The sequence below is a fragment of the Neopelma chrysocephalum genome, unplaced genomic scaffold, assembly GCF_003984885.1.
Source record: "Neopelma chrysocephalum unplaced genomic scaffold, ASM398488v2 Primary Assembly neopelma1_23b, whole genome shotgun sequence".
Taxonomy (NCBI): domain Eukaryota; kingdom Metazoa; phylum Chordata; class Aves; order Passeriformes; family Pipridae; genus Neopelma; species Neopelma chrysocephalum.
Genome location: NW_020897692.1, coordinates 13215064 through 13228710, shown reverse-complemented (window position 1 = coordinate 13228710; position 13647 = coordinate 13215064). Strand labels below are relative to the sequence as shown.

At 38.9% G+C, this 13647-nt stretch overlaps 1 protein-coding gene across 2 annotated transcripts in view; it reads left to right on the top strand.

Annotated features, from left to right (window-relative positions):
- SMAP1 (small ArfGAP 1) overlaps positions 1-13647 on the top strand; it is a 91347-nt gene that overhangs the window by 69722 nt on the left and 7978 nt on the right. For both annotated transcript variants that reach the window (XM_027697852.1, XM_027697843.1), the window contains one exon: positions 6707-6834. In XM_027697852.1, the coding sequence (XP_027553653.1) occupies positions 6707-6834 (128 nt within the window). The remainder of the gene's footprint in view (positions 1-6706; positions 6835-13647) is intronic.

The window sequence follows — 13647 nt, the reverse complement described above, 5'->3', positions numbered from 1 at the left end:
TGGGGGGCAGAGCTGGGCAGAGACTCCAGGTGCAGCCTGGGAAGTGCTGAGTCGAGTAGGGTGATTACATCTCTGTCTCAGCTGGTAACACCCCTGAGGATGCAGGCCAGAATCCCACCTGCCTCTGGTGCTGCAATGATGCGCTGCTGATTAAAATGTTCGATATCTCATATCAAATACTATTAAAATGTATATGATTGTTTAGCTCGTTCTTCTTAGCGGACATGTTTCTAATGAGGATTCATTCTCTTAGGACTTAATTTCTGCAAATGAAGAACAGTAGTAGCTTTTAGTAGGGCGGATCAAAATTGCTTGTGATAGCAGGTTGAGTAATTTTAGCAGATCAGAATTCATGCTAGAATAATTGTGGCTTTCAGAATAGCCCAGCTTCTTTGCCAATTATTTTCTTGAGTAACCCTCAGTGCTGGCTTTGGGTATGGGGTTAACCTTCGGGTCATTGCTCTTTTATTGTCTCAGTTGGTTTTGTAATAATGACCTCATAAGAAGGTAAACTTCCTGAGACAGGACTTACCCTGTGAAAATTGAAGCTAGAAAATTTTTTAAAAATAAATGCTTTCATTTTTTCTTTACAAATTGCAAAATTTTCAAGAAAATACATCTAGGCAAATTGTATCTTTAAATCTTGTAATAGGAGAAGATATCTCACTCATCTCATCTCATCTCATGGCTAGGCTTCGCGAACGAAGATTTGGGAAGGGCTCTACCCACGATTCTTGCAAGCGCGTTGGTGGCTAAAAAGGCCAATACGAGAAAGGCAAGTCCGGTTGCAAAAGACACAGCAGAAAGACTCCTTGGATGGTATATTCTGCAAGGCTCGATTCTTTCTGCGTTGTCTTTTCTCCTCAAGACTGATCCTGCGTGCTTTCTCAAAAGCATCAGCAGCGTTATAAATGGACTGTCTCCAGGCCTCCCGATTAGAATAGGAGAAGATAATATCCTTGTAATATCCTCAGTGATTGTACTATGATGTTTTTGTTTCTTCTAAACCTTTTTTAAATACATTCATGTGGTTCCATTGAGTTCTTGATCGGGGATTTACTATTGAGATGCTGTTTGGATATTCACTTTTTGATCCAACAATATTCGTAGCTTTTGGCCTTCTGTTTCAGAACAGATTTTAGTTCAGTACTCCACACACAGAAAGGTGGGGAAATGGGCATGTACAAGGTAAATATTGTTATATTCTCCACAAGCAGTAGTGTGCCTGCTGTGTTCTTGCTGTGCAACTCCAAATTCCTTCCCTCTGTTCCCAGGCAGTGAGAAGTCACAGCCTGTTTCTGTAGGCTAAACCTGAAGCTGCTTTTGTGGTCATCTCTACGATTATTTGGATCTTATCCATGCTGGGCGGGTGCCCTGCTGAAAATGTGGAGTCTTAAAATTGGCACTAAAATCGATAATATGGGATTTTATAACATGAATTTTTAATATCATAATTATAGAAAACATTTTTCAGTTTGAAAGTCACAGTATATAAACCACAGTTCGTCAGCACTTTAATGATTGGTGGTGCTGTATTTTCATCTCTCTGGTGTTAACCTTGTGCTCTGTGCTCCTATTGTTTTTTTTTTTTCTTACAACATAGATGTCTCCACTTCTACCAGTTTGATGTAAATAATTTTTTTTAATCTTGTAAAAAATTGTGTACTAGCTAGGTACAAATGTGGAATATTGGAACGTTACACAGGCAGTTTTGGATCATTGTGTTTGTCAAGGAATGTCACTTAGGAATTATTTCAACATATAGAAAAAGGGAAAAATTAGTATTTTTAAATACAGAATTATCAGAGAGAAGAAAAGTGCATTTTACATATTCTGCATCATTTACCATGTTTAGATGTGCCCTTCATAAAATGGACAATTGCGCTTTCTAGGAAAACCATTGTATGAAGTTACAATGAATGACTAAAAGAAAAGAGATTTATTATATTGTTATTATTTACTGGATTTGATGTGTGGGGCATTCATCCAGCATGGTTGGACGTAAAGTATGGTATGCTAAAAGCTGCTTGTCTGCTTCTGCATGGGAAATATTCTCTGAAAGAATTCTGTGGAGTGCAGAGAGCTTAATCATGGTATGAAATGTAGCTGAATGTTGCATAACTGAGAAATGTACTTTTGTTGATACTGTTTGTAAGTACCAAAAAGCATTGGTTGGTCCTAAGTTAGAAAATTGCATTTAAGTAGTAGTAAAGATACATAAGTACGTATCATGTATGCATATATAGATCATAGATTCCTAGAATCATGGAATAGTTCAGATTGGAAGGGCTCTTCAAAGGTCATCTAGTCCCACCTCCCTGCAATGAACAAGGATATCTTCAACTAGATGCTCAGAGCCCTGTCCAACCTGACCTTGAATGTTTGCAGGGATGAGGCATCTACCACCTGTCTGGGCAACCCATTCAGTGCTTCACAACTCTCATTGCAAAAAAATTTCTTTCTTATATCTAGTCTGAATCTGTCCTGTTTTAGTCTAAAATCATTACCCTGTGTCGCATCACTACAGGCCCTGATAAAAAGTCTGTCCCTATCTTTCTTAGATGTCTCCTTTAGGTTCTGAAAGGCCACAGTAAAGTCTCCCTGGAGCTTTCTCTTCTCCAGGCTGAACAACCCCAACTTTCTCAGTCTTTCCTTTCAGCAGAGGTGGTCCCACTCTCTGATCACCTTCATGGCCCTCCTCTGGACCCACTACAACAGGTCCATGTCTTTTTTGTGTTGGGGGCCTCAGAACTGGATGCAGTACTCCAGGTGGGGTCTCACAGGAGTGCAGTAGAGGAGTAGAATCCCCTCCCTCATCCTGCTGGCCACACTGATTATGATGCAGCCCATGATACAGTTGGGTTTCTAGGCCGCAAATGCACACTGCCAGCTCATGTCCAGATTTTCATCTCCAGTATCCCCAAGTCCTTCTCTGCAGGGCTGTTCTCAATCTGTTCATCCCCCAGCCTGTACTGATAGCAGGGATTGCCCTGACTCCGTGCAGGACCTTGTACTTGGCCTTGTTGAACCTCAGGAGATTTGCTTGGCCCTGGTTCTTGAGCTTGTAAACATGTTAACATTTGTAGTATTGCTGCAATGTTAAGATTATGCTTAGATAAGCAATATATCTACCCAAAATGAAAATATTTACAACCACTTGAGGCATACAGCATTGTTAGATTTCTGGCTTTCCACATTTCATTTTCAGAAGTATTATATGGAAATTACCTCCTTATGAATGCTTTTTCACTTCTGCAAAGGTTTTAGCAGTAAATAAAATTTTACTAATGCATTAAATAATTCTGCAGTAATTTTGTCCAGACCTTGTTTGCCTCTTTGCCCCAGATTTTTGTTGAAAGTATTAACCTATTTCTCTCAGTTCTGGCTGTCTAGTAATTTGGTGTAAAAAATAATCATATGCATATTTTCCCTCTATTACAAGGCTTGATATGGCTGTCATAAATTATTGTATATATAAAAATACAGGGCTGCTTAGTAACAAAGTTCTAGTAAATAGTTTGGCCCATAGAAAATGAGTTCCAGAAACGTAATGCAAAGTTTAGGAGCAGATCGACTTTCTTGCTGTTTCTTCTCTTGCTGTCCCTTTGAAGCTCTTCTGCTGGTCACTCTCACTATTGGTACAATTAAATATACCAAGGAGATTAATGATGTATATAAAAGCTATGATGTGTATGAATAACAGAAGGCAGCACTGAATTGGAAATTGTCATGTCAGGCATTAATAAAATACATACAGAAAAAGAATGTACACTGGAACCCTTCACTGTATTATTAAATATATTGTGGTAAATAGCTTTTGTTTCTGCTGTCAAACAAGATTTCCTTATCTGAAATCAGAAGCAGCATCTGCTGTTGCACAGATACTATGTCATACTGTCATAAAATGTAAGAAGAGAAGTTTTAGAACCACCACTAGGAGCAACGATGAAGAACAGTGTCTGTTGACTCTTCATGTTACCTTCTCCAACTGAGCATGAAAGCTCTGCCTTGCATGTGCTCTCAATGCAATGGCTTCTGCCATCTAATACTTCATTCCAAGCTACAGACATGTTCTACAGAAAAGTGGTGGAGGTAGTGTTTAACAAAAGTTAATTGCTTCACAGTAATTCTGTGATGGTTGAAGCTATAAATTTCTCAAAATATTCAGGCAGGCCCGTATAACTCAATCTGACTTTTACCTGTTCCCTGGACAGGCTACAGCCATGTTTCCTTCCATCAGATACACTCCACCTCTTCTAATCAGGTTTTAATGGTAGGCGGCACAAGTTGAATGAATAGTGATATACTTAGAATAAGTTAGAACTCAGAACTCTGCTGGATTATCTTTCTTATACTAGAGAAATATTTTAAAATATGGAGGGGAAAGAGGAAGTGCTTAATCTGTGACCTCTGTATAAGAACTGTGAATTATTGTGTTGAAATACAAGTCTCTGTGCCTGCATGCATATATATTTAAGTGAAGACACTAATATTGCTACAATTAATAAACTGGAGTGAAAACATTGTTAGGTTTCTCCTATATTCTGAAACCTAGTTCTTTTAGTTTCTGTGCAGAGAAGGGGGAATATTTTTGGAGTTGCTTTTTAATAGAAATATTCCAACTATTTTATTTTGTGAAATCAGTAAGACAGGATCATCTATTAATACTATTCATACAAGCTTAAAACTCTGTTATAAACAGTAATTCAAAATGTCTGGTTTCACACCAATAGAGACAGCGAGGTATTTATCCAGTAAGAGATGAAAGGTGTGTACATTACCAAATAACACTCTTACAGTAGCAATCTAGAAAAAATCTGGGTTTTCATAGTATTAATTTATAAGCAGCATATTAAGTACTTGAAAAATACTGTGTTTTTGCAAATGCGTTGTGTCATGAATGTTCTAAATATGTGAAATGCTTGTTTAAGTAAATGATTGTATTTAAATTTTCAGTCTTCTACATTAAACTCTTACATTTAGGGAAACTAAATCACTTTTGAATATGACAAGAGAGATATGTTTTTAATACAGGTGCCTGACTGAGAAAATGAGAACATTAAATTATTAATTCCTGACAATCCTTTTGCTTGAAAATGATGTACGGTTCATTCCTAAATTTATCTGAAACAGTGAACCTTTGAGATGTTTTTGGAACTGCCAGTCTGCAAAGTGACCTCAAATGAAGCTTATTGCTTACATTTGTCAGTATATTTATTTACACACACCTCAGAGCACTAGTGTGGATGGAACAGTGGAGCAGATTATACATATTGTCATTTTGCTGTCCACTGACTTCCATTCATTGCATTAAGATATAAGTAGCTTTGTCATAATCATAGATGAATATGTAACTTTGCTTTTCAGAATCACTGGAATGGGAATCCCCCAGCAAAGTCAATCACAACAGTAGAACATTAACTCTACCCCAGACAAAATTGGTGTGATGGTCTTCTGAATGGATTGTTTCAGAAGGCAGTGCCTTCTCATATGAGTTAGCAGTCAAAAAACATGTTAGTAGCAGTTTTTTCAGTGTCCTGTAATCTAGGGATTTTAGAATACCCATCCTCCTGTAATGTATAATCACCCATGCCAGTCACAGCAGAGTTTCATTTGCAGAGAAAGTTTTGACTTAATTCAACTAGTTTGTTCTGCCAGAGAAGTTCTGCAGTGAGATTAGATAATTTGAGACTTAACTTTTTTTGCCTGAAAAAGCTTTCTCAAATTTGCTGTTAAACTATGCAGTCATCTTAGTCTTCAGTAGAATCTACAGTCACCTTTGATTTTGTCAAGCTCTGTGTAACGGCAAACCGCTTGTGATATGCTTAAGTATAAATTTATGAGCCAGTTCTTACCACTTGATCTTGAACAGCTTAAAATCAAATGAGAAATGGTTGCTCTGTTCCTTAAAAACCTTTTGTGATATTTTTGTCCCTATATATTTTCAAGTATTTTCTTGAAATTCTTCTAAAAGTGTAATGCTCCATCCCTTTCATTGTTCTGCACGTATCCACTTTCACCTGGATCAGTAAATGTGTTCACATGTTAAAGTGGTTACTGGCACCAAGGCTGTGGAAGGTTAACTCTGTACAGAACGAGAGCCATGTGTTCTTATGGATAATTAGCCCAGTGTGCCTGGCAGGGGTATTCATGTAGAGCTATGGAATGAAGTTAATGCAAAGTACTTTTAAAAAAGGAGGGGAGAATGGACTTTTTTCCTAATGCAAAGTTCACTTAGTACCCTTGAGTAAATTAGCTTATTGAGAATAAATTTATGGATTCTAAAATGCAAATTGTAACTCAAGAGCACAGATGACTGTATTTTGTCTGATACATGGCTACCAAATTTGGGCCTTCTCACTAAGACATCTGTTAAAATTCTTACTAAAAATGTTGATGTGCTTGAAAAAGACTCCTGAAAAATGAGTAGTGTGTACTGATAAGTTTGTGTGGCTGTCCTTAGGGAAGTCTTAAGTGTTTTGTTTTGTCGTTGGTTGTTTTTTAATGAAGCACATTAGTATGCCATGTTTTTAGGGAAAGAAGTCTTTACAAAATCTGAACAATATCACAGTCTGAAAAATGTCTCAGAAATTGAATACATCTTTGATTGGGGGCAGGGTAAGAGGGAATAGGAAACTTTAGTTATTCTTATGCTGTAAGATATTAATGATTTTCCCTTTACATGTAATCCTGTTGTCTTTTTAAGATGGTCCAGCTGAAGCATCTGTTACAAATGGAGGCACTGCTGCTGTCACAGCACTGAATGATGACCTGGATATCTTTGGCCCAATGATCTCTAATCCTTTACCAGCAGCTGCTGTACCTCCTGCTCAGGTAAAACTTATTTACTAGTTTATTAGTTATGTGTGTGTGTAAATATTTGCATGCACATGTATATTTTCCTTCAGGGAATTGTTCATGCACACAGAAGGAATGCTCACTTCTCTACACTCATGGCTGAAGATGCTTTAGCTGTAATGGTGATATTTTTCTCACCTCTTCAAGCTTCTGCACTGCTTGGATATAGATATGAAATTAGGAAATGGTGTGGTCTTCCATTCTGGTTATCCAGCTAAATTAGATTCTGTCTTAACCTGATGATGGTAGTCATGTTTTCTTTTAATTTATAGTCTTTTGTCTTGTTCTTTTTTTAATTGCTGAATATAATTTTACTTAATGTTCTCAGGTTGTTAGGCTTTAAGTCATCCTTTTTAAGACCTCCTATTGGTTTGTGATGCTGATATTTAGGAAGGCTGCAGCAGATGCTTCTCTCTTAGGGCTGCTAAAAATTTTGGGTCTGAAGCTTCATACTCAAAATCCAGAATGGATATCAAGAAAATCTAATATTGCTACCTGGGCTGATCTGTCTTTTGTCTCATCTTGGAACTTGTATGCCTTGCTCTCCTCAAGGAAGAGTAGCATAATCCCACACAAAGAACCTGCTTAAAGATGCAACTCTCTCAAAGCACCCGTCAGACTCAAAGAGCAAGGTATTTGTGTTGGACATGGCTGGTTCAGAATGCACATATGCAGGCTTCCTTACCCCAGACCAGCTTCTGAGAGGGCAGTTTTGGAGGAGTAGTGGGCTGACCTCCTCATCTGGGAAGTCCTGTTAAGGTAATTTAGAAGCCTATTTTTGTGTAAGGCTTTCTGTCCCACTCAGCTGAACTGGAAAGAATTGTGTATATTCTTGAATTTATGGTTTGGGACGCGTGATCTGTACTTGTTTCTCTTTATCAGTTAGTTTTCATAATGTATGTAAAATGGAAGGGACGATGACGAAAAGGAGTTCCGAGTACCTCAAAGCACATGCATGTTGTTCAGCAGATTTAATTATTTATCCTTTACTCTCCCTTCCCCTGCTTGTTGCTGAGGGCTGACTCTGTGCAACATGCTAGGTAGGGTTTTAGAGACTGAAACCACATTTCTTTTTAAATGTAATACTACAGATGGGGCAAACTTCCCACTTATGGGTGCCTTAAGCCACCCATAAGCAGTGAGGGAAATGAGCTGTATACATGCATCTAGATTTGGATGTGTTAGCTAAAATTGTGAAGGAAATTGTTGGTCTAATTTTCTTGTCTCTTTTGGAAGTCTATGTTCAAAGTATCAGGAAGAACAGTATTTGGGTGCTTGTTGTCTGCTATCCTAACACATTATGTCAAAATTGATCTGGAGGAACCTTCCTGTAGAGCTAGATGTGAAAAGCAGTAGCCCATTTCCAGTTTCCCCGAGTTTTGTCATGTATCCAGTTTGTATGTAGATTGAGTACATTTAAATCTATAAAGTTTCCATTTGGCCCTGAAATCAGTGGGCTATGGTAGCAGTACACATAATGGATACGACTGAATTCTGGTTTTCCCCCTTTCCAGTCTTTCTGATGCTGGAAGTGACAACTTCTGTATGTAGTTACTGTCTGCTCAGGAGAAAAGAGCAGCTTGAGAGAGATGAGAAAACCCTTCTTTTGTTTCTCTTCCATGAACACATGAAGTGACCTGCTGGTTAAACGAATTATTTAGCTGTAGAATGCAGGAAATACAAAGAAAGGCTAAATATTTAAGAGTGAGAACAAGAAAAGTGAAGGGGGATACCTGGATGATGATGATGACTAGTGATGGGTTAAGTAATGGAGTGGCTGTTAAAGCATAATGAATTACATGTATATAGGTAATTTAAAATGCATTTCAGATTTGGTCATTAGTAAGATAAATATTTTGAAATGTAGTTTATCTTTGTGCTAGTTTCTAGGCTAAAGATGGTACTTACTCCATGGCTAGGCTTCCCAAACGAAGATTTGGGAAGGGCTCTACCCACATCTGCTGCAAACGCGCTGGTGGCTAAAAAGGCCAATACAAAATAGACAAGTCCGGTTGCAAAAGGCACAGCAGAAGGACTCCTTAGGTGGTATATTCGGCAAGACATGGTTCTTTCTTCGTTGTCTTTTCTCCTCGAGAGTGATCCTGCGTGCTTTCTCAAAAGAAGCAGCAGAGTTAAAGATAGTGTGTCTCCAGACCTCCCAATTAGAGGCCAGAGTAGACCAGTTATGTTGATCAATATGGCCAAGGCTGAGATGTTGTTTCAGGGAGTCCTTGTATCTTCTCTTTGGGGCTCCTCTCTTGCGGCAGCCAGTGGCAAGTTCACCATAGAGCATGATCTTAGGGAGGCGGTGGTCCTTCATCCTAGAGACGTGCCCTGCCCAGCGCAGCTGTGTTCTCAGCAACATGGCCTCAATATTTGTGATTGCTGCTTGTTCTAGAACAGACGTATTAGTCACATAATCTGACCAGTGAATGTTTAGGATTGTACGGAGACAGCGTTAATGGAAGCGTTCTAAGAGTTGCAGGTGGTGGCAGTAGATGACCCATAACTTACTAAATTGATTAAAAAATGCTAGAAAGGATAACGTTATTCTCAATATCTGGTAAGTATCATCTTGTTTGTGTACTGGAAAGTCTGAATATATTTACTTGCTGTAAACAAACCTGTCTAGATTTTTAGTGACATTTTTCTTTTTTCTGAATTCTATAATCAGGAGCAACAAATGGAACTTTCATCAAGCATTTTTTTATCAAGCACATGATCCTTATGGCATATTGCAAGATTTAATGCTTGGTTATCTTCCATTTTTAATCAGTAATCTCAAAGAAAATGTAATATAATCAGATAATCTCCCCAGATAAGAGGCAGGGACATGGGTAGGTTGCAGAAGACAGGTGATTACATGGGTTGCTTGGTAAACTGGGGCAAAGGAAATACTTGGTTTACTTTAGGTTTAACAAGACCTTGCATGCGTTGCATCTCAGGACGGCGGTGTCTGGTCTGGGAACTGAGGCTGGACAGGAGCCTCTCATTTGGCAGCAATATGAGTATTTTGTAAGATCTTTCACCTTGTAACGTGGATAAAAGTTGTATGGGATTCAAGAAGAGTCAGGAGAATATGGGAGACTGGAAAGGTTGCCTTATAATGAGAGGTTTTAAAGACTCAGTCTGTTTAAATTTCTGAAGTAAAAAAGTGGTGTGATTATGATGTGTAATTATTTTGTGCAAGGCTGCAGTTGGGAAAGTGGGCATGAACTCAGACTAGCAGTTGAGTAACCCTAACATTCAGTTCCTGTGCTTGGAATTGGAAAATTTAAAGTAGAAATCCATGGCCAATCCTTAATTTGAACTTGTCCGAGTATCTATTAACAGAATGTATTGAAATAAAAAAACCCCATGAAGTAGAAGAAGGGATCAAATGTGGAATAGCATGGCTTGCTTTCTCACTGAGATATTTACCTGTACTGCATAGTAGGTGTGTCTGAGATACCACAGTGGGATTTGAGAGCATTGAAGAAGAAGGGAATGTAATGGTGCTCCTCAAACTGATCTGTAGAAGCAACGTATGACCCTTGAGTTTTCACAGGATTGCTTTTGTTTTCCAACTTCACTTGAAAGGCAGCATTTAGTGCTAAATGCGCTTGGTTTTATGGCATTTTGGAACACAGAAGTGTCTTTTTGAGTGTTTTATTATGAGACTGAAACAACATGATGTCTGCAAACCTTAGAATTTATGTCCATTGTCATAGCCAAGACATGATTTTCAAGTGAAAACAAAAGCATTTCTTTTTCCTTTTTCAAATGTGACTTCAGTGTTCAGGATCATATGCATTTTCATTCTGCTTTCAAATATGTGTCTTTAACACAGTTTTCAAGAACACTAAAAATATTTTCCTACTGTTCAGCATAGCCAGATGCAAACTATTGGTTTTGTAAAGGACTGGTAAAGAACAGTATGTGACTGAGTAACTTTTTTCCTAGAGTTTTGTCTATAAGCAAACTGAAGGGGGTTTAAGAAGAGTTACCTTATCCAGCTCCTACAGTAACTAAAAGACACGTGCTACAAATTTAGCCATTGTGCAGTGTTCATAGGCAGGAAAAAGGAAAAAAGAACATTTTGTACGTTAAGTGATGCTTTTTCATGTGAAGTGAGCATAACTAAATTACGACTATTAGAATAGGGTTTGTTGCCTAACACTGTATAGGAACTAAGCAAAGGTCTGTTGTTCTTACCGATAGTTAATTTCCTAAATGGTTTTAGCCAGAGTTTAATTTGGACTTTGTATGGGTATGTTTTCCAGCAAAAGTGTGATCTTCATTCATCAGTGAAACTTGTAGGGAGGAAGAGAAGGGGAGAACTGTGAGTTATAAGTTTGGGAGTATTCACTGAAACATTTAATGTAAGTCTTTCTCCAAGAAGGATACTAAAATTCAGTCAACTTAAACTTTTTTTGAATTTCTGTGTGTGTGCCTGATTTGAAGTGTATTGTGTTGGGAGTTCAGAACTGGTTCAGTGGCTACAAAAGTATATTTTTATAGAAATGGTGTATGTTCTTCATGATTCATACCCAACAAATTTTCATGTAAAGTGCTGGTATATTTTAGGTAAATAGATGTTCTTAAATTTTCATTTTCTGCTGAGGTCAGGTGTATGTACCTGACATGATTGCCATTGATCAGCAGACAAGCTTAAACTTGTTAACAAATTGTGGTGATGTTAATGTGTCAAAGCACTCAGTTCTTATGTAAAAACGAGTTATTTCAGAAATCTGCTTTATTGTGAGTGTTATTTAAGCAGGGTCTTTCTTACTTGAGAGCTATTTAGTCCTGTTCAGATATGATCAGTTGAAATGCTTGTAGCTTCTGCTCATGTTTATTTTACCCCTCTTTACATTTTCAGGTCTCTGAAAGCAAAAGTTTCATTCCTTCAAATTGGGTTAGGGCAATCGCAAACATGGGTACAGGTAGGGCAATGAGTAGGTTTGAGAGCCACCCTGCAGGGAAGGACTTGGGGGTTCTGGTGGTTGAAAATCTGGATCTGAGCCAGCAATGTGCATTTGTAGCCCAGAAACCCAACCATATCCTGGGCTGCGTCAAAAGCAGAGTGGCCAGCGGGTCGAGGGAGGTGATTCTGCCTCTCTACTCCACTCGCGTGAGACCTCACCTGCAGTACTGAGTCCAGCTCTGGGGTCCTCAGCAAAGGAAGGACATGGATCCCTTGAAGCAGGTCCAGAGGAGGGCCATGAAGATGATCAGAGGGATGGAGCACCACTCCTGTGAGGGCAGGCTGAGAGAGTTGGGGTTGTTCAGCCTGGAGAAGAGAGGAGGCTCCAAGGACACCTTATAGTGACCTTTCAATACTTACAGGGGGGCTACAGGAAGGATGGGGAGGAACTCTTTATCAGAGAAATCTAGTGATAGGACGAGGTGGAATGGCTTCCAACTGAATGAGGATGGATTTAGATTAGATATTAGGAAGAAATTCTTTCCTATGAGGGTGGTGAGGCACTGGAACAGGTTGCCCAGAGAAGTTGCGGATGTCCCATCCTTAGAAGTGTTCAAGACCAGGTTGGATGGGGCTTTGAGCAACCTGATCTAGTGGAAGGTGTCCCTGCCCATGGCAGGGAGGTTGGAACTTGATGATTTTTAAGCTCCTTTCCAGCTCAAACCATTTATGATTCTGTGATTATACACTCTTTGGTGCTGGAAACACCTTAGGTGGAACACAGTGGAAGAGCAGCCATCATATTCCAGAACCAGAAGGGGTCAGCTGGACAGTCTAGAGGAAAGGAAAATTATTTAAAGTTCTAGAGAAGGAAAATCTGAAGAAAGAGTTAGAAATGAGACTGCAGGGGAGATAACTGTCTTCAAACCTAGAAAAGGTTGATTGCAAAGAAAATGCTGCGTTGTTTGTCCTGAGTACTGGACATGCAACAAGAAATAAAGTTGAATTTTTAATCTTATTTTAAGGTTAATTATGGTTTTGGATATGATCTTAGGAAGTGATAGAAATCTTAATCTGACTTCTTCAGGTGTTACTAATAATTCCTAAAATCAAGAGAAGAGATGAGATTTCTTAGTGGGGTTTTTTGTGTGAACTGAATATAGTTGAGTGCTCATTTCCTCATCAGTTATTACCAGGAAATAACAGTTGATTATTTTTAATGGAACTGTCTAGATGTCTAAAACAAAAATATGCAAAATCAAAACCAGGAAGAGCTGAAATAAGCAGCAAGTGCACTGACAGTGAAAAGATAAAGAGGATAAGAATTGTACACAGAATTTAAGACCTTAATAATGTACTTAGTGCCTAACTTGCTTACATAAGAATAATGGTGTGCTAGGCTGTATTTTCCCTATGCAGGTAGCTCTTCCAGTCAGCAGGGAGAAATTGAGAATGTTGTATTGGGACCATTATTTATCACCATATAAATGAAAAGCAGTGGAGGCCTGGCTTTTCTACAGCCCATCCCTGTTGTCATAGATACCAGCCAGAGACCTGCAAGTAGCAGGAAAGTGCACATGTGCTTTTTTCTCTCCTGCAGTTCTTCACTCAACTGCACATGTCCTACTGTCCCCTTTCCTCTTTCATTACTGTTGCCACCTCTCTTTCAGTTTGTAGGTGTTGGAGCATCTGTCCTTGTCAGGGCAGAGGTTGACCCAGACGGAGTTTTGGATGATTGATGCAGCCCTGCAGGTTGCAGGCTGTGGGGAGTGCCTGGTGCCTCTCCCTGAGGCGATGAGAGATGGTTTCTCCCACAGGAAGTGTGCTGTTCTTCAAGAACTTTGTCACCAGGGGAGGAATTACAGCAGGAAGTGAGCAGGCTG